This window comes from Mandrillus leucophaeus, unplaced genomic scaffold (assembly GCF_000951045.1).
Source record: "Mandrillus leucophaeus isolate KB7577 unplaced genomic scaffold, Mleu.le_1.0 Scaffold1338, whole genome shotgun sequence".
NCBI lineage: Eukaryota > Metazoa > Chordata > Mammalia > Primates > Cercopithecidae > Mandrillus > Mandrillus leucophaeus.
This window is the reverse complement of record NW_012101297.1, coordinates 274,040-292,034: the sequence shown is the minus strand read 5'-3', so window position 1 is coordinate 292,034 and position 17,995 is coordinate 274,040. Positions and strand designations below refer to the sequence as shown.

At 49.7% G+C, this 17,995-nt stretch overlaps 1 protein-coding gene across 1 annotated transcript in view; it reads right to left on the bottom strand.

Moving 5' to 3' along the window:
- AGPAT4 (1-acylglycerol-3-phosphate O-acyltransferase 4) overlaps positions 1 to 17,995 on the bottom strand; it is a 168,761-nt gene that overhangs the window by 23,952 nt on the left and 126,814 nt on the right. The window contains exons 3-4 of the mRNA XM_011973065.1: positions 11,871 to 12,040; positions 248 to 409 (exon numbers count right to left, since the gene is read on the bottom strand). Of these exons, the coding sequence (XP_011828455.1) occupies positions 248 to 409; positions 11,871 to 12,040 (332 nt within the window). The remainder of the gene's footprint in view (positions 1 to 247; positions 410 to 11,870; positions 12,041 to 17,995) is intronic.

The following is a 17,995-nucleotide window of genomic DNA, read 5'->3' as shown; positions in this document are numbered from 1 at the left end:
AGCCCTGGGGTCACACACAGCCCTACGGTCACAAAACAGCCCTGGGGTCACACACAGCCCTACGGTAACACACAGCCCTACAGTCACACACAGCCCTGGGGTCATATATATGTGGCCCCATGGTCACACACGACCTCATAGTCACACACAGCCCCACAGTCACGTGTCCTGTGGAAGTCACACGGGGGTCCCACGGTCACAGTCCTGCAGGAGCCCTTGGGACACAGCTGCTCTGGTGCCTACGTACAAAATATTTCTCCGGGTAGTCCCGGAGGTGCTGCAAACTGGTGGCAACCGTCTTGCGATCCTGCTCCCACTTGCGCGAACAGAAGACCATCTCGGTGAAGTACCACATCCAGCCGATAATTGGAACGTAGGCCAGCTCTTTCTTGGCCAGGACCTTGGAGCCCTGAAACAGAGGAAGGAGCCCAGGTGCCCATGAAGGAGACATCAAAGCCACCTCCCGGGGCTGTTGGAGACTGAAGTAGAAAAAGAGGAGGGGACATTCACACCAGACGCCTCGGGCCAGTCCCAGAACATATGTTGTCGAGGCCATGGACCCTGATGCCCTCCCCACCCTTCAGCTAGAGGTCCAGGTTGTGCTCACCCTACCAGTGTGGGGGCAGGAGGCAAGGGGACGCTGGTTCTCAGCGCGGACAGCAGGAGTCAAGAAGGCAGCAGCAAGCAGTCATGGATATTCAGGGTCCTGACAATGCTCCCACCACCATCCAGAGGGTTTCTAGGTGATCACCACCATGCACTCGCTAAGCCTGCCGTGCAGCTGTGTGACACTAATTTATGTACCTCTTTTCTACAGATCTCATTGAGTTTTGTGATATTACAAAATATAGTAATTCTTGATCGCCGAAAATGTCAAATGCTAGAAAATGTAGCATTCCTGGGCGTGAGGTTAACATCCTTCTTGAACAGTTGCTGGTCAAAGATTCATTTGAATTCGATTTTTCCGAGACAGCTCGACCTACTCTGCCGAGCTCTGCAGTTGAGGCAAACGGGAGTCTCCGCTCATAGAGCAGGCTGCAGAGCCCAGTGGGATCTCTGGGCACAGCTGGTCTGAGCTGGAAGTAAAACCCAGACCAGGAGATGTGCTCGGTGCCCTCCACACCCGCTGCCAGCATGTCCTTGAGGCTGAGACGGGGCAGAAGCACCTGCCAGAGACCCTCCTGAGGCTGACGCAGGTGCGCGAGCAAGGCCCCAACAGGTCTCCTCTGAGGATTCTCAGGGCAGTCCTGGGTCCCCAGGGCTTGGTGTGGCCCTCCCCAGCCAGGTGTCCACTACATCAGACCCCTACACTGAGGAAGACCAGGGCTTCAGTGGGGTGGACAGGGCAGCGGAGACACAAAAACTGCTTTTTATCTGATGGATGTTTATCTTTTCAACTTAATTTTGGAACTGGCCAAGATGCTCCTTGATCAATGGGTCGATGACTGAGCCAGGGATGTGAGCCGTCGGAGCAGCTCTAAACCTAGGATGCGCACAGCACGGAGAGCCCCAGCTTCAACACAGCCCTCTCTCCTCTACTCCCCATTACACCCATGCCTCTCCACAGCTCCGGCACGGGGTCAGTAAGCCGTGTCCCCCAGCCTACTGGCAGAACAGAAGAAGGTCTAAACAGCCAACTGCTACCCTACTTTAAAAACACAAGACACTTCTTCCCTCGCTTGGAGAAGAAAAGGCAGATACCTTGCAAGTTTAGCATCTCCATTTTCGGATGGAGTTGGTTTTTCACACAAGTCCAACATGCAGATTCTGTCCAAGAGAACTTAGCCATGAAATCGGACTCCGGGACCATCCCCGTGGGTGGGTGGCTGAACTCGCCGGTGCGGGTGTGAGGGCTTACGTGTGCTGTGGCCATGATATTTTTTTAAATTATATTTACCTGAACTCATTCCAAACATGCGACAATCTGAAGGAGCTGTGAACTACGATTGGTTCTGCAGCCAGGAGGGGGCCGCAGACGGAAGCAGCAGCTATTGGCCCTGGGAAGGTGAGTCGTCCCTTGCAGCCAATCATGGCTTCTGCTGGGGAAAAGCACTCTCAGGGGTATTTCCTGTCCACAATGCTATAGTGGGTCCTAGTGGCTGGCCTCTGATGACCTGCTGCTAAATGGAAACGATAACTTTGACAGTGATGCGGGTATCTAGACCCACAGATGGTCACCGGGGACGGGAGTCTCTATTTCCATCCCTGTTAGATCACCAAAAACTGTTTAGATGCCCCACAGTAGATGCGTCCCGTGGATTATGGTGTGTACCGCATCTTGTACAACACTACAGAGGAGTCAGCAAGCAGCTGCCCTCGGGACAAGCTTGCTCCTCTGCTGCTTCTGTAAGTGACGTCCTGTGGCCACACAGCCTCTTGCTCATGTGCCTCTTGTGTGCAGCTGCCTTCACGCTACACACAGGAGTGTTTTGTGACAGACACGCTCTGATCCACAGAGCCTAAACTATTCGTTCTCTGGCCCATTCCAGATAACATGTGCAAACCCCTGATTCAGAGCCACTAAAACTTGCTTTCTATGAGTGTGTAATGGCTAGGCAATCGTTTATTGTAAAATACTAAATTTTTAAAAGATCTGGAACAAAGGTGAGTCTATAGCATGATTATAACTATGAAAAAAAGTAAAGCAGAGAAAAATAACAGTAGTTGTTGCTGGACAGTCATTTATAAGTGATTTTTATTTTGTTAGATTCTCCAGTTTTTTATTATAAGCGTGTTTCACAGTATTCCTGTGACAATGTCATTTTTAAGAAGGGGTTGACATCAGCGTGCTTTCACCACCTGCTTTGGGAACATAACTGAGGTTCTGTCTGGGCCAGAAACAGTTTTGGCTTTTTTGTTGTTTTTTTTGTTTGTTTGTTTGTTTTCTTTTTAGATGGAGTTTTGCTCTTGTCACCCAGGCTGGAGTGCAGTGGTGCAATCTTGGCTCACTGCAACCTCCGCCTCCCGGGTTCAAGTGATTCTCCTGTCTCAGCTTCCTGAGTAGCTGGTATTACAGGTGCCTGCCACCACACCTGGCTAATTTCAGTATTTTTTGTAGAGACGGGGTTTTACCATGTTGGCCAGGCTAGTCTCTAACTCCCGACCTCAGGTGATCCGCCTGCCTCGGCCTCCTAAAGTGCTGGGATTACAGGTGTTTTTGATGATCAAAAGGAACAGAAGAGAAATACCTTTCTTTATACTGACTTAATCCATCTTTCAGCCTTAAAATTTTGGATGTCATCAATACGCCTAGTTTTGATGTTAATTATGTTTGGTAAGAAACATGTTAAAATATTAAGGTAGAAGCTTTTATGTCTTCAGACTGAAGAAATGTCACTCAATACCCTTTTCCTGGCAGGGCTGCATAAAAGAAAAGCTCTGCAATGAGACAGTCCTGTTTCTAACCAGGCTCTACCACGACCCGGCTGTGTGACTGTGCTCAAGACACCCAACCTTCCTGAGCTCCTGTTTCCCCTCTGTGTGACGAGGAAGACAACACATATCCCCTGGTGTCCCTGTAAAGACTGAATGATGTATGGAAACATCTACAAAAGCACAGAGTTCAGCACGGGCGTTAAATAACTCGTAGCTATTATATTCATCACAGAGCAAGCAGTGTCTGAACACCTCCTTATTCAACCCATTTTCTAAGCCATGCTGTAGCGTCACAGTAACAACAATAGATTACATTTATTTAAGCGCAACTGAAGAGTCCCCGTGCACAGAGAGTTGCCCAAGTTAACTCACTTATGACAAACAGACTAGAAACTACTATTAAGACATACAGACAGTTCCCCAGGCAAAAGGTACAATAGGCTAAAACTGTCATGGCTTTCCCAGGCCACTCAGAGGCTTCCATGTGTGATGCCAACAGCTTTCAGAGAGAGTGTACAAGAAAATATACCAATTTCACCAATGCTGGATTTATTTCGGAGGCCCACCTGAAAGGATTTACTGATGAGTTAGATTTATCAATAGATCTGTCTAGATACAAGCATATTTGGACAATCTAAAATTTTCAGATGGAGTAACCCACTATGGAGAGAGAGAGTGAAAAGGAGAATTGTCTTAGGGTAGCTGCTTGGGGCTAATCTACTTGGCCCATCCTGAGGACCCTCACAGCCAGCCCAGGACCTGGTCTGCAACTCTGGCAAGTGGGCCCGCCCTTGCAGAGACCCTGGGCATTGGGAAGAGCTGATGCAGAGAGGGCCTGAGACCCGGTACTCCGACCCTGACTTTCAGAAGCTCCACAGCCTCTGGGGTGAAAAGGGATCGGAATGAGGCCATTCTAGTTAGGGTTTTCTCCAAAATGGCTATTCACCAAGGCTTCAGATGAAGATTCCAAACCCCGGTGCTGCATGCAGTATGGCTGGGAGCAGCAGGGTGTCCTGCTCCTGCACGGCCTCCACCCCCACTAACACCAGCAAGGAACCCCTCAGGGGCTGAGGCTCTGTGGCCAGCTTTGTTTGCAAACGTCCAGTCATTGCTGAAGGTTTCCCAGTAGGGTTACCAGTTAGTCAAATGAGTCAAGGTCATTTATTTCTACTAAATATAAAAACTGAGGTCTCTTAAGTGGAACTTGGAAAACAGGTGAGCTGTTCCTTAACAATAAAGCAGGCTCAACAGCCTGCCTTTGAGTCCTTTGACTGTTTTCTTAACTACCAGCTGGAGACACTGTAGCAAATGTTTCAGTTCCCTGGAGCCCCAGACAAGCCATCCAGCCCTATCGCTCCAGAGTCCTCCTGAGTCCCACATAGCACAGCCTCCGTTCTAATGTATGGTGCGTAAGCTCATCGAATTGGAATCTTCAACCCCAGGCTGCTCTGTCTGTGCAAAGGTATTGATTAAGAAGCTCCCTATGCCAGGCACTCTGCAGGCGCTGAGAACACAACGCTGGTTAGGATTACCTTGGCCTTGAGGTGCTCACAGTCTAGCGGGAAGGGAGAAGCAGAAAGTTTCAGTTTCTGTGTTCCATTTCTGCCACTCAACTCTGCCAGGAAGTTGTTGTACAGACCCCTTCTGACAAGAAAGGTGTGCGCAAGAGAGGATGGTATGGGCCTGGAATCTCCGAAACCTGCCCCAAGTTACAACAAAATGCAGAAAAGACTGGAGCTCAAAATAATGAACCAGTTTCTGTGCACGCATGCATGTATGTGTGTATGTTCATCAAAACGTGAGAGACTCCATTTTTTTTTTTTTAAGACGAAGTTTCACTCTTGTTGCCCAGGCTGGAGTACAATGGCGCGATCTCAGCTCACTACAATCTCTGCCTCCTTCAAGCGATTCTCCTGCCTCAGCCTCCCAAGTGGCTGGGATTACAGGCCGCCGCCACCATGCCTGACTTGGTTAATTTTTTGTGTTTTCAGTAGAGCCACGGGGTTTCACCATGTTGGCTAGTCTGCCCTCGAACTCCTGACCTTCAGGTGATCCACCCACCTTGGCCTCCCAAAGTGCTGGGATTACAGGTGTGAGCCACCATACCCAGCCTTTTTTTTTTTTTTTTTTTTCTGAGATGGAGTCTTGCTTTGTTGCCCAGGCTGGAGTGCAGTGGTGCAATCTCAGCTCACTGCAACCTCCACCTCCCGGCTTCAAGCAATTCTCCCGCCTCAGCCTCTGGAGTAGCTGGGATTACAGGCGCCCACCACCACACCCAGCTATTTTTTCTGTTTGCTTGTTTTGTATTTTTAGTAGAGACAAGGTTTCATCATGTTGGCCAGGCTGGTCTCGAACTCCTGACCTCAGGTGATCCACCCACCTTGGCCTCCCAAAGTGCTAGGATTATAGACTCCATTCTTGCCAACTGCGGTAGCACAAGTGTGCCTGGCCTTGCTCACACTGCATTCCTTTCTCTTGCTTTCTGCCTTCTCTGATGCTGAGAGGAAAATGGTGTAGACCTTACACTGCCAGAAAATTCTCAAGAGAGTCTCAAAACAAAATGAACGCTGTTCCACAATTAGTCACAGTCGTAGGGGAAATGCATACAGCAAACGCGAAATGAAAGCACTCTCTAAGAATTCACCTCAGGCTGGAATTAGAGACTTATCCTCTATCCACGTGGGGCAGAGTACGTGGGGCTCTTGCACTCCTGATTGGCCCCCTCCAGCCAACCTCACCCCGTTTACCAGGCCCCAAACTATTCTAGGTTTGACAGGTATGCAGATGTGCAGAGAGAAGAGCACCATTCGGAGGACAAACATGGAGGCTTGAACCAGCAGGATACCGATCACTCCTGGCTCTGCTTTGAGGGGCCGTGGTCACGGCTGTGAGGACACAAAGATGGGAGAGGAGCTCCCTGCACAAAGCCCTTGTCCACCCTGCCTGGACACAGGTCCTCATGGCCCCTTCCCAGTTTCTCTTCTGAACGGGCAGCCCAGCCCTTGTGGGTTGGCGTTAGCCCTGCAGATGGGAAACAGAGCAGAAGCAGTACAGGGGCAGGTGGGAAAACAGGATGTCCCCAGGACAGAACGTAATAGGAGCGACTGGCCTTGCCCAGCACTCTGTAGCCAATAGGTGCTTGCTGAACAGTTGCAGGAAGCACAGGCGGACAGGGCATCAGAGGACACTACGCGCACACTACGCGCACAGCAGGTGGGAGTGAGAAAGGGGGCGGTTCATAGGATGATACTGAGTCGGTGTACAGCAGATAGCACAGGCTGTGACCGTTTACTGAGGCTGCGCACAGAGGAGGAAGAAGCCCCGTGCTTTAAGAAACCCTGGCTTTATGATTGGTGGGATCAGACTCTGGCTTGTTAAAGACACTGCCAGAGGATCCTGGTCAACAAAGAAGAAGACCCCGGTGTGTCCATTGTGGGACTGGACTTTTACAGGCGAGCATGCGCTACCACCTCCAGGATGGCAGTCGGTATGAACCCACGGTGCAGCCATAGTCCCGTGAGCTGCCCACTACTTGCCCTGGCCAGTGGTTCACCTGGCTACCTCGGTCATCACCATTACCGGGTTCCTCATCCATGTGATTCCAGATCCCAGCACACCTGCCAAACGAGTGAATGGTAAGAGGCAGAGGGTGGCATCCCTGCCCACTCCTGCTGCCTGCACAGCTGAGGATGAACTTGCATGATGGCGGGAAGCAGAGGGCATCTGCCATACACTCAGGTGATGCCAGTGGTGAGGAGGGTGAACACCACCCTACAGAGCTGACAAAACCATGGTGGTGGGCACCGAAAACACTCCTCCATATGTGGGAACTTCTAACTTCTCTTCAGCCAAAGGGCACTTGGAAGCGCACGTGTGAAGAAGCTGGGGTAAAGGCGGGTGAAACAATGCTCTGCTGCATGAACATGGTCTCCTGGAGAAACCACACACAATCAACACTCGCTGGACACGGATTTTGAAGGTATATCAACTGCTATCGTTGTCATCATCGAAAATCCTTCTGTTTAAAGAGGCAGTACAGGGCTTCATGGGCACCCTCACACGCAGGCCCTCTGCCTAGGAGGGATAATGCCACTCTCCCCCTCTCACCTTTCTCTGTGCAAAGAAATGCAATGCTGCTATTTTTCATTTGTTTTATTTATTGATTTATGTTTATAGAGACGGGGATCTCACTATGCTGCCCAGACTGGTCTCAAACTTCTGGCTTCAAGCCATCCTCCCATCTTGGCCTTCCAAACCACTGGAATTACAGGCGTGGGCCACTGTGCCAGGCCAGAAATGCAACATTTCGATCTGTGTTCAGGCCCAGCTGTATTACATGTTTACTAAGAGGGCAAGGGAAGGTCTCAGACCAAACGTCATGTCACCGTGGGGTGGGCAGCTGCCGAGGGGCCCTGTGATCCTGGCCTCCTGGCATCCACGCCCCTGTGCCCCCCACCCCACATCCCTGAGGCATGGGCTGTGCTTACTGATCCACTTCCAACAAACAGTCTGGATAGAAGGGATGGGAGGTCTCTCCCGGGCCCCGGTTACAGAAGCTTCGTGGCTCCTGCCCGGGTGCCCACTCACTCTCTCTTGCATGGCTCACCCTCAGGGGTGCAGTTGCCATATTCCGGGAAGCCCTGTGTTTTAAAACAAGCCTGTGTGGCGAGGGATGGAGGCCGGGCAAATCCGTGAGCAAGCTTGGAGGCAGATCACACACAGGCCCCTCCTGAGAGGCGCTGCCAGGTCCCCTGCTCAGCTGCACCTGGATTCCCGACCACACAGGCAGGGGATCTTTATGACACGCTTGTTGTTTTAAGCCGCTATGTTTTGGGTCTCATCACGCTGCCATGGATGACTAACCCACATGGCTTCTTTAAGCATCTGAAGACAAATATCCCAGTTGGCCCGGCAGATAAATACTGCTAATATAATAATAGCTACGCTCATGGCGTGCTTGCCAGGGCCTGGCGCTGCCCGGAGACTGAACGATCACGCTCTTATGTAACTAGCCGGGGCCTGCTAAGGGAAAACAATAAGCAAACGGGGACGTGAAGCCTCAGGAACCTGACCTGCGCTTGCACACCACGGTTTGTCGGGCACCTTAGTGACCTGTGCCCCAGCTGACTGCGTGTCACTCTCACCTCCAAGGGGGGAAAGGTTCAGCGTGTGACTCCAAGATCAACCAAAGCCTTTGGAGCCCTGGCACACGCCAGGAAGCACCGGCTCCCAGGAGAACCAGAGCCTCTGGGGACAGGCACTGCAGTGAGCAGTGGCCACATGGGATCTTGAGTACATTTAAAAGGTTGAAAGCCTCTTTGTTAAAAAGACAATTCCGTTACTTTCCCCCAAAAGACCAATTTTACATTTAAAAATGCCACTTTCACGAATTTCTGCAAATTTCATTGACTTCAATTTAAACTCATTTCCTCTTGGGCTGTGATAGGTGAGGATGAAATATGCCTGGTCAGGAACCTTCTTCTGTTCCTTTCTTCTTTAAAAAGCAAATTCCACAGACTCCAGAAGGATCTCAACATCATGTGTTATTTAAGAAAAAACAGAGAGATGAATGAGGTTTTTCTTTTCTTTTTTTTTCTGAAGGTCATTGAAGATAAAAGATGCTGCTGAACAATGAATATAAGGCAATGCTGTTCCTTACCCCTTCCAGGGTGGCAGAGATGAGAATCAGCCATCTCAGCCACCATCACGTGTCCACCTGGGCCACAGCTCTCCAGTAGCTGGCAAAGCTGTTCCCTGTGATGTGGTGAGCGGGTTCCCTGAGAGGGTACAGGCTGGCAGCTCCCATCCGCCCTGGCCAGCGCCTGCCATGTGCCTGCCCCACTCTGTCCTCTGCTGGTGCCTGCTCTGTGTAGCACCTTGCTTTGTGAGAATGTGCACAGCAACGGCACTGGCTGTTTCTGTGGTGTCTGGAGAAGAGAGGCCTCAGGGCTTAAGGAAGCATTTTAGCAAGAATCCAGAAACCCCAAGGCCCCCACTGAGCAAGGCTCCCAAACTCCCAGCGAGAACAGAAGAGGCACTGCCCTGGCCCCAGGCTCCCAGACCTGCCTATTTCACCTGTAAGTGGAGTCCCCAAAGCCTCTAATCCTAAGCATAGTTTCCACCATCAGTGGCAGGGCGCAGACCCCCTGACACACAGCATTAGTTGTTTGGGTGTTGATAGTAATGAGTGAAGTCCTATAAATACAGTATCCTATAAAAACAGTATCACTGACGAAATCAAGGGTGGAGAGATGTGGTCCCTAGGCTGCAGGTGGGATGGGTGCGCTGTTGACTTGCTTTCCGGCATCAGCGCTCCCACCCTTATGCTCAGAGTTGTAAAGTGATCACGGATTCAGAAGCCTTTGGGAGTAAAACCCTAAATGGTGCTGAGATTAAATTCTCACTCCACGAAAGTCTCCTCCTGTCTCTGGGCTATGTCCCCTCTCTGGGCCTGGGTCCCTCCCTGCATGTGTTGCGGGGCTCACCTTCTCCCTCATCTGTGCCTGTCCCCGTGCCTGCTAGTGCTGGGCATCTGGGTGCTGCTCCAGCATCTCTGCGCACGGCCCTGCTCTGCCAGCTCCTGCAACGCCATCCCCAACCCCAGGAAGGTGCGGGTGACTCGCACCTCTCAGAATGAGGCCTTCGCACATCACAAGCCAGGAAGGTGTTAGAAACCTGGTCCTGACTGCAGCTGGCCTCCGTCATTTTAGGATGGTCAGGGCCCTGTTTCTGGAGCAGGTCTTGGGCCCCAGGGCCCCTGCTTTTGTGCCCCCAACATCTTCCAGGGGAAAGAGCAGAAGCTTTGAAAGCAGACTTAGGAGCTATTGTCCTCGGGCAAATCACTCAGCCAAACTGGGGCTCTGGGGATTTATTTACAAAATGTGGATAATAATATCCTGAGAATTAGAAATTACAGAAATAAAGTGAACAGCACACAGAGTGAGCTCGTGGGCGTAACACCACCAAGGGGCAAGCAGGGATTGGAAGGCACCCCCAAGTTCAACAGGCTTTCTGTTCTACCTCAGAGACTCCTGGTCCACGAATTATGACTGTTTCCCCATTCTAAGCATGAACACCACCAGAAGGTTTTCAAAGCCTGGAAAATCACCAGCTGCCTCTAAACTACAGTTGGAATTCCAGGAGACGCTGGCACCTCAGAAAGCCTAGCTGTAAAGGTGGTAAGACAAGTGACCTGACAGCCAAGACACACCGGCACCCCATACCCTTCCTCCTGGGCAGGAGGTGAACCCTGCCATTCACCCCTGGGATCCATGACGGGGTTAGGACCATGACATTCTAAGGGGTGATCTCTCGTCAGAGAGAATAAATCCACAAAGCTGTAACTCAGATCTCTGCCCAAGTTCTCCACATCAGAGAATGGTAGTTACTAGGATGTTTGCTCTTGTTCCTAGAAATATATTTGCGCACACGCGCGCGCACACACACACACACACACACACACGTGTACACACAAGCAGATATCAAGTTAGCCCTGGGAGAAAAAACAGGAAAACAAAAGGAGAAACAGTGGGCAGGAGGCTCTCTTCATCTGCCTCCAGGATCCAGACCCACTGAACCTTCTAGTCCCCTACGTCCTCCATGGCCTCATGGCCCCTATCTCATGGCCCCTATCTCGAATCTTCTATATTCTAAACACCACGATTTTGTCTTCAGGGGATACCAAAAAACAAGGTGATTTCAGCAGCCCCCTTATCTATCTACAGGGCATTGTTCCCAGGTGCAAAACCTCATCTCCAAGTTCTGGATCAAACTCTTAGGACCTCTCCGGGCCCCGGACCAATGGACACCGTGATTCCTACTGGAATAGCTGAGTGCCGCAGATGGCTCTGATACAGCTACGTGACACAGGTTCAACCGCTACATGCTGCAGTGTGTTACAGATGACAAAAGCCAGCTGAAGAGATCCTGTTCCAAAGGCATGCAAGCCACGTGCAAGAAGTCAAACTAGTCGGGGAAAAAACCAGAATTTCAGAATAATTCTGAATTTTGCAGTTCACTCTCTCACTTAGGGACTCAAAATTCTTAAGCCTTCAAGGATCAAAATGCAGAGGTGATGTCTGCCTCTTAGCCAAGGAGGCAGCAGAGCGTGGAATGAAGAAATATGGATGGGAGTGAAATCCAAATCTAATTACAGTTGTGTGGCTCTGAGCCGAATATTAAGCTCTATATGACTTAGCTTTTAAAAAATGGAGTGTGGCACATCATCTATTCATGTTGCTGTGAGGATTAAATAAATGAATCGCATGTAAAATGGCTGGCAGGTAGCAATTGTCAAGTACCTCCTATGATTGCCCATAAGAAGCTGTTAAGCCTGACTCCAAGCCAGAATAAAAAGCAGTTTATTAGGACCGTTTCATCAAGTAGAAACTCTGCTGATTCTTCTGCAAGTTCTGAACCACCAGGAGCAAAAGGACAAGTGGTGGGGCTGAACCAGAGAAATGTGTGAAGCAGGGACGAATGTACTTCCGACTTACCCCTAAGAGCCCAAAGCGTTCGGACAGGCTCCAGCCACAGAGAAAGTCAATTTCAAACTTGTGGTTGAGAACCACGATGGCATTTTCCTTCCCATACTTGGGGTAGGCGCGCGGGTCCGTGAAGATGGTGCATTCCGTGCCCGACCACCACTCCAGCAGCATCACCAGCTCTGGAACAAACCACAACAGACAGACGTTTACTACACACAGCCTTGTCCTGGGAGCCCTACTGAGAGCAGGGCTCTGCCCTCCCAGTTAGGGGAGAAAGCAACTTCTAGGGGCAAAGTTCTGCATCATTGCAGCACAGACCTTGGTCCTTGAAAGGGTTCAGAGTGGACGGAAAAACGAGAAAGACTTCACAACATTCTCCAGGGAAGAAGAGGAGGATGCCTGGAGAAGGTAAATGACTTACATTCCTTGATTAAGTACCTTGGGGGAAAATACATCAGAAAGCCAGAATCCGTCAAGAATTCATGCCCTTGTGTTTACAGAACTCTGAAAGGCAGCGTGAGATGAGGCACAGAATTCTTAATATGCTGGAAAATCACTAATTGGGATACTTATAAACTCCATCAAAGAATATTAAATACCCAACTTTCCTCTCCCATTTCTGACACTTGAGGGCAGGGAAAGAATGGAGAACGGTAGATCCAGCCGCAGGAGCCCAGCACCTGCAGGGCAGAGGGAGTGAGAGTCAGCCCACCACAGGTCTGAAGAGAACTGTCAAAATAGTCTTTGTAGGGGCTTGTGAAAAGAAACAGATTCTGTTTTCAGGCAATGACGACCACTTGCAGCTTCTTCTTCAGTGATGCCTCCCATCCCGGGGACCTATTCTCAATCTGGCAGGCTCAGGAAAAGCCATCTATGGTAGAAATTTTCCAGAAAAACAGCTGAATGTGAGTGACGGACTTCAAAATGGGCTCTTACAGTTGATGGTGTTCAGTAGGGGGTGGGCGCCTGCGTGCTCTGCGAGGGTTGTGCCTCCTCCCTGTTTTTATTATTTTTTTTTTTGAGACGGGGTCTTGCCCTAGGCTGGAGTGTAGTAGTGTGATCACGGCTCACTGCAGCCTCAGCCTCCCAGGCTCAAGTGATCCTCCTACCTCAGCCTCCTGAGTAGCTGGGACTACAGGTGTGCTCCACCAGGCCCAGCTAATTTTTTTTTTTGGTACTTTTTGTAGAGATGCAGTTTTGCCACGCTGCCTACTGGGTAGACTCCTGGGTTCAAGCAATCCTCCCACCTCAGCCTCCCAAAGTGCTGGGATTACAGGCGTGAGCCACCGTGCTGGGCCATGTGCCCCCCTTTTTAAATCACCAGTTAGTGAAACATACATGCAGCAGAGGACCCATTCCCTCCCCACCCCATCCCCACCCTACAGGCAGGTGCATTTGGCCTTGACTCCAACGGTAAGCCTAGTATCGTAGCTCAAGTGGCTGTCATCGGAAACTTTTCTCCTCCAGGTTGGAGGCTGGAGGCTTGATGTGGAACACCAGAGTCCTCTAGAAGGCATCACAGTCCAGTTTTTATGCAGTGAGCACTGTGGGACTTTGGACAAATTAACCTCATAACACCACAGTGTCTTAACCTTTGGAATGGGGTTGCCCCAAAGCGTTTTGTGAGCATAAAGTGCATAACACATAGTGTGTGCTCAGTGTAGAGCACATTGTAAGTTCCCAGCAAACTGAAGCTATCAGTCTCCTTAAAAATGAATAAAACGACTCCCCTTCCTTCTCCAGAAGTGAACAATAAAAAGTGTCTACCTATTTCTAGGAAGTAAGAAAATATCAAGCTCCCATTCAGTTGTTCCACCAGGCCACGGCATTGGTGGAACCAGAAGCACAAGTCAAGGAGCAGTGACGCATCCCGGGAGCTGGTTGTGGCGGCAGGAGTGGGGAGGGGGGCTAGGGTAACAATATGCAGCCTAGCAGGGCAGCCTGACAAAGGGGTGGAGGGACAATTTGTTACCATGGGGTACAAAGATGGCTGTAGCGCTGGGCTGAGTTTTTCTAAGTGCAAGGATGGGAAGGATCAATCTATTCCATTACTGGCCAAGGAACACAGACAAGTGCCAATGCACAACTCCACAGGGAGTCAGGGAGACAAAGCTGATGCTTCCAAGAGACTCCCATTTCCTACGTGTCACAGGCCAAATGCCTCTCTGTGGGGCTCCTTCCTGCCCAAGGCCACTCTCACCGCCCCCTACCCCACTCACATGTTCCCCAGCACCCTCCACAGCCCTACCACAGCTGTAACTACAGCATGAGGCTATCTCCCCTACTACAGAGCACAGGCACCACGAGACAGCAACTGTACTGTTTGGTCCGCCCTGACCTTAGCCTCGACTCCAAGACTCAGCAAGTGCCTGGCACATGGATGCTTTCGACAAATGCCGCGTGATTACCTAATGCGCGCAAGCACTCTGTGAGGTTCAGGAGATGACCAAACATTCAGATCAGATCCTGGCCCCCCTCCAGCTTACTGTCCAGGGAAAAGACAGCTACACAACCACAAAACAACGTGACAGGGAAAGGAGAAAGGCCTGCTAATAGGATGGCTGCTGAATATTGTCCTCATGGATTTGGGAGGCAGACACTTCCAGGCTCCGATCCTGGTGGAGCCACTTACTACCCGTGAGACTTCGGGCATGCTTCTCAGCGTCCCCCTTCTCTGTAAAATAGGGACAGGTAAACGCCGTTAGAGAAGCTGTGGATATTAAATAAAAGCATGAACTCAAGGCACCTAGCACGACACTGGGCATAGTAGGCAATCCATAAATGGATAGCTTTGTAATTACTATTATATGCATGATAATTTTATCACACACAAAGGCTCTGTGACCACTGAAGGGGAGAGGAAGGGTGGGGAAGAGACAGAGGCAGATGGAGAGAAACCCAGAGTAAGAGCATCGCAGAGACTTTGGGTTCCCAGAGTAAAGAGTTGTGATTTATGATTTCATTCTAAAGGCAATATAAAAACCACTGGAGCACACACACCAACATCCAATTTAAATAGACACACAACAACATCCAATTTGCATTTGAAAAAAAAAATCACTCTGACTGAAACAGGAACAGACTGGAACAGGGAGGCCAGCTAGGGTGGTGACTACATCAGCACAGTGAGAGGGGACAGTGCTGGGACCAGGTGGGGGAAGACCAAATTTCCCACTCATCTCAGTAGGCTGTTCACTAGACAACTAAACTCTGAACCTCATTGGATAGAAGAGTTTTATTTCCCTTCTTTCTTTTTTCCTTTCTTTTTTTTTGAGCTGGTGTGTCACTCTGTCACCCAGGCTTGAGTGCAGTGGCCCAATCATACACAGCTCACCGCAGCCTCAACCTCCTGGGCTCAAGCAATCCTTCCACCTTGGCCTCCCAAAGTGCTGGGATTACAGGCATGAGCCACCATGCCTGGCCCACGTATTTTTTTTTTTTAATCAAATGATTTCACTTTTTTTTTTTTAATTCACAGAAACACATTTATACAGTCACATTGTAAAATGATTCAAACAACCCAGAAGGATGTACAAGAAAATATAAAATTCCTCTAAATAGCTTTGGGATGTGTTGATTAAGCTGGCCTGGACTACATTTCCCAGACTTCCCTTTCTTGGATATTTCTGCTTAGGGGCCACCACAAGAGACACTCTTGGGAGGTTTGGAAGGTGGAAAGGAAATAGCACCGTTCTGTAGGTCATGCATGTTTTTACTGATCTGCTGATTCATGTCTTCAGTGCAAAGCAGCAGCTAGGCCTGCTACTTCTCCTCCTTCCCCTGGATCCCCCACCAGCTTCTCTGAATCCCAGGCCAGGTGCTTGTGTTTTGCTCTGTGATGAAGATCCCAGCTTCTGCAGGACATCCACACCATCAATGCCAGATGCAAAAGAACTCATGCAAGTTTTAGCCCATTCTCATGGGGCTCCAGCTCGTGCTTGGTGTTCCAACATCTTGATCTCTCCCACTTTCTATCCGTCGCCCCTTCCTGACTGCCTGCCCTGTGGACTGCAAGCTCCAGTATCACATGCAGATAAAACTGAATAAGGCCAATGAGATGATGTCCACATTATCTCCCAGTGGTTTTGCTTCTCTTATTGAACCCTGACTGAGAGACACTTCCTCTTTACCTCCCCGCCCTCCCTCCCTTCTCCAAGGTTAACCATTATGAACAGTTTGGAAAATAGTCTTATAGTTTTTTTTCCCTAGGCATTTATACACATGTGCGTGCACACGTGCACACGCACACACACACACACACTCTAAAAGCTTTGCCTTTAGTTGAATGGCTTACCAGCTGATGTTTTAGTTGGATGTTCTTATGTAAATATACTGCACACAACTTACAAATATCTCCATGAATTTGGGTTTCATTTCCTCTCCTGTGCGGTTGCTTTCAATGCCAGCAGCCAGAGCCTTGTCTCTACAGCCACACAACCAGCTCCACCTGGCAGCCGCTTCTCGTGCTGAAGAGCCCTACAGGAACTGCTTCCATTTGAGGTGGGAGGTCTGTCACTCAAATTAGACGCCTCTTTTTACCATCATGCATCAAATGCCGGGGCTTTCTAACTGCTCAGGGCTCAGGGCATGCAGCATTTCAAGCACGTTCAGCCTGTCCTTCCACTTTCACCATCAGTTCAGTGGCTGCGGATCTTGGAATTCTCTGCCTCGTTCTCTTTGCACAAGATTCTGTCCCTGTACGCTCACTCCATGGAAAGGGCAGTGTCACTTTCTTTTTTTTGTTTGTTTCTTTTTTTGAGACGGAGTCTCACTCTGTTGCCCAGGCTGGAGTGTAGTGGCCAGATCTTGGCTCACTGCAAGCTCTGCCTCCCGGGTTTACGCCATTTTCCTGCCTCAGCCTCCCGAGTAGCTGGGACTACAGGCGCCCGCCACCTCGCCCAGCTAGTTTTTTGTATTTTTTAGTAGAGACGGGGTTTCACCGTGTTAGCCCGGATGGTCTTGATCTCCTGACCTCATGATCCGCTCATCTCGGCCTCCCAAAGTGCTGGGATTATAGGCTTGAGCCACCGCGCCCAGCCAGTGTCACTTTCTTTCAAAGGACATATTATTTAGAACCTCCAATTTAACTTGGAAAGTTACCAATGGGCACCTGGGCAATCCATCCTGACCAGGAGCTATGAGCAGGTGCTGCACAGCAGAGAGGACTGTAAGAAAGCAGGACTTTCTGTTGTTTAGTTAAGGGAAAATGACTTGTTGAGAGCTTCAGGTTGCAATCCTGTAACTAGCGTTACAAAGCCAGAAGCCCTACCAGGGCAAATCTAAGAGAAGCAAAGATATTTGCTCTTTGTCTTAGTCCATTTTATGCTGCTGTAACAGAATAGTTGAGACTGGGTAGTTTATAAAGAACAGAGATTTATTTCTTATAGTTCTGGAGGCTGGGAAGTCCAAGATCAAGAGGGCTGCATCTGGCATGGTCCTTCTTGCTGTGTCATCCCATAGGGGAAGGCAGAAGGCAGAAGGGCAAGCAAGCATGTACTCAAGTGAGAGAAATGAGGGAAAGGAACTGAACTCATCCTCTTAGCAGGAACTCACTCTCTGAATAACTGACCCACTCCTGCAATAACGGCATTAATAAGGGCAAAGCCCTCATGACCTAATCACCTCTTAAACGCCCCTCATCTCAACACTGTTTCATTGGGAATTAAGTTTCTGGCTGGGCATGGTGGCTCACTCCTGTAATCCCAGCACTTTGGAAGGCCAAGGTGGGCGGATCACGAGGTCAGAAGATCGAGACTATCTTGGTTAACACAGTGAAATCCCATCTCTATTAAAAAAAAAAAAAAAATTAGCCGGGCGTGGTGGCGGGCGCCTTTAGTCCCAGCTACACAGGAGGCTGAGGCAGGAGAATGGCGTGAACCCGGGAGGCAGAGCTTGCAGTGAGCCAAGATCGCACCACTGCACTCCAGCCTGGGTGACACAGCAAGACTCTGTCTCAAAAACAAAAAACAAAAAACAAACAAACAAACAAAAAAACAAAAGATTCCAACACATGAACTCTGGGGAACACATTCAGAACAGAGCAACCCGAAACATTTACCTTCTTGTCTAGGCATCCAAACTAACACACATTAAAGAACCAGAAAAAGCAACCAAGGCTTTAACTTAATAAGAAT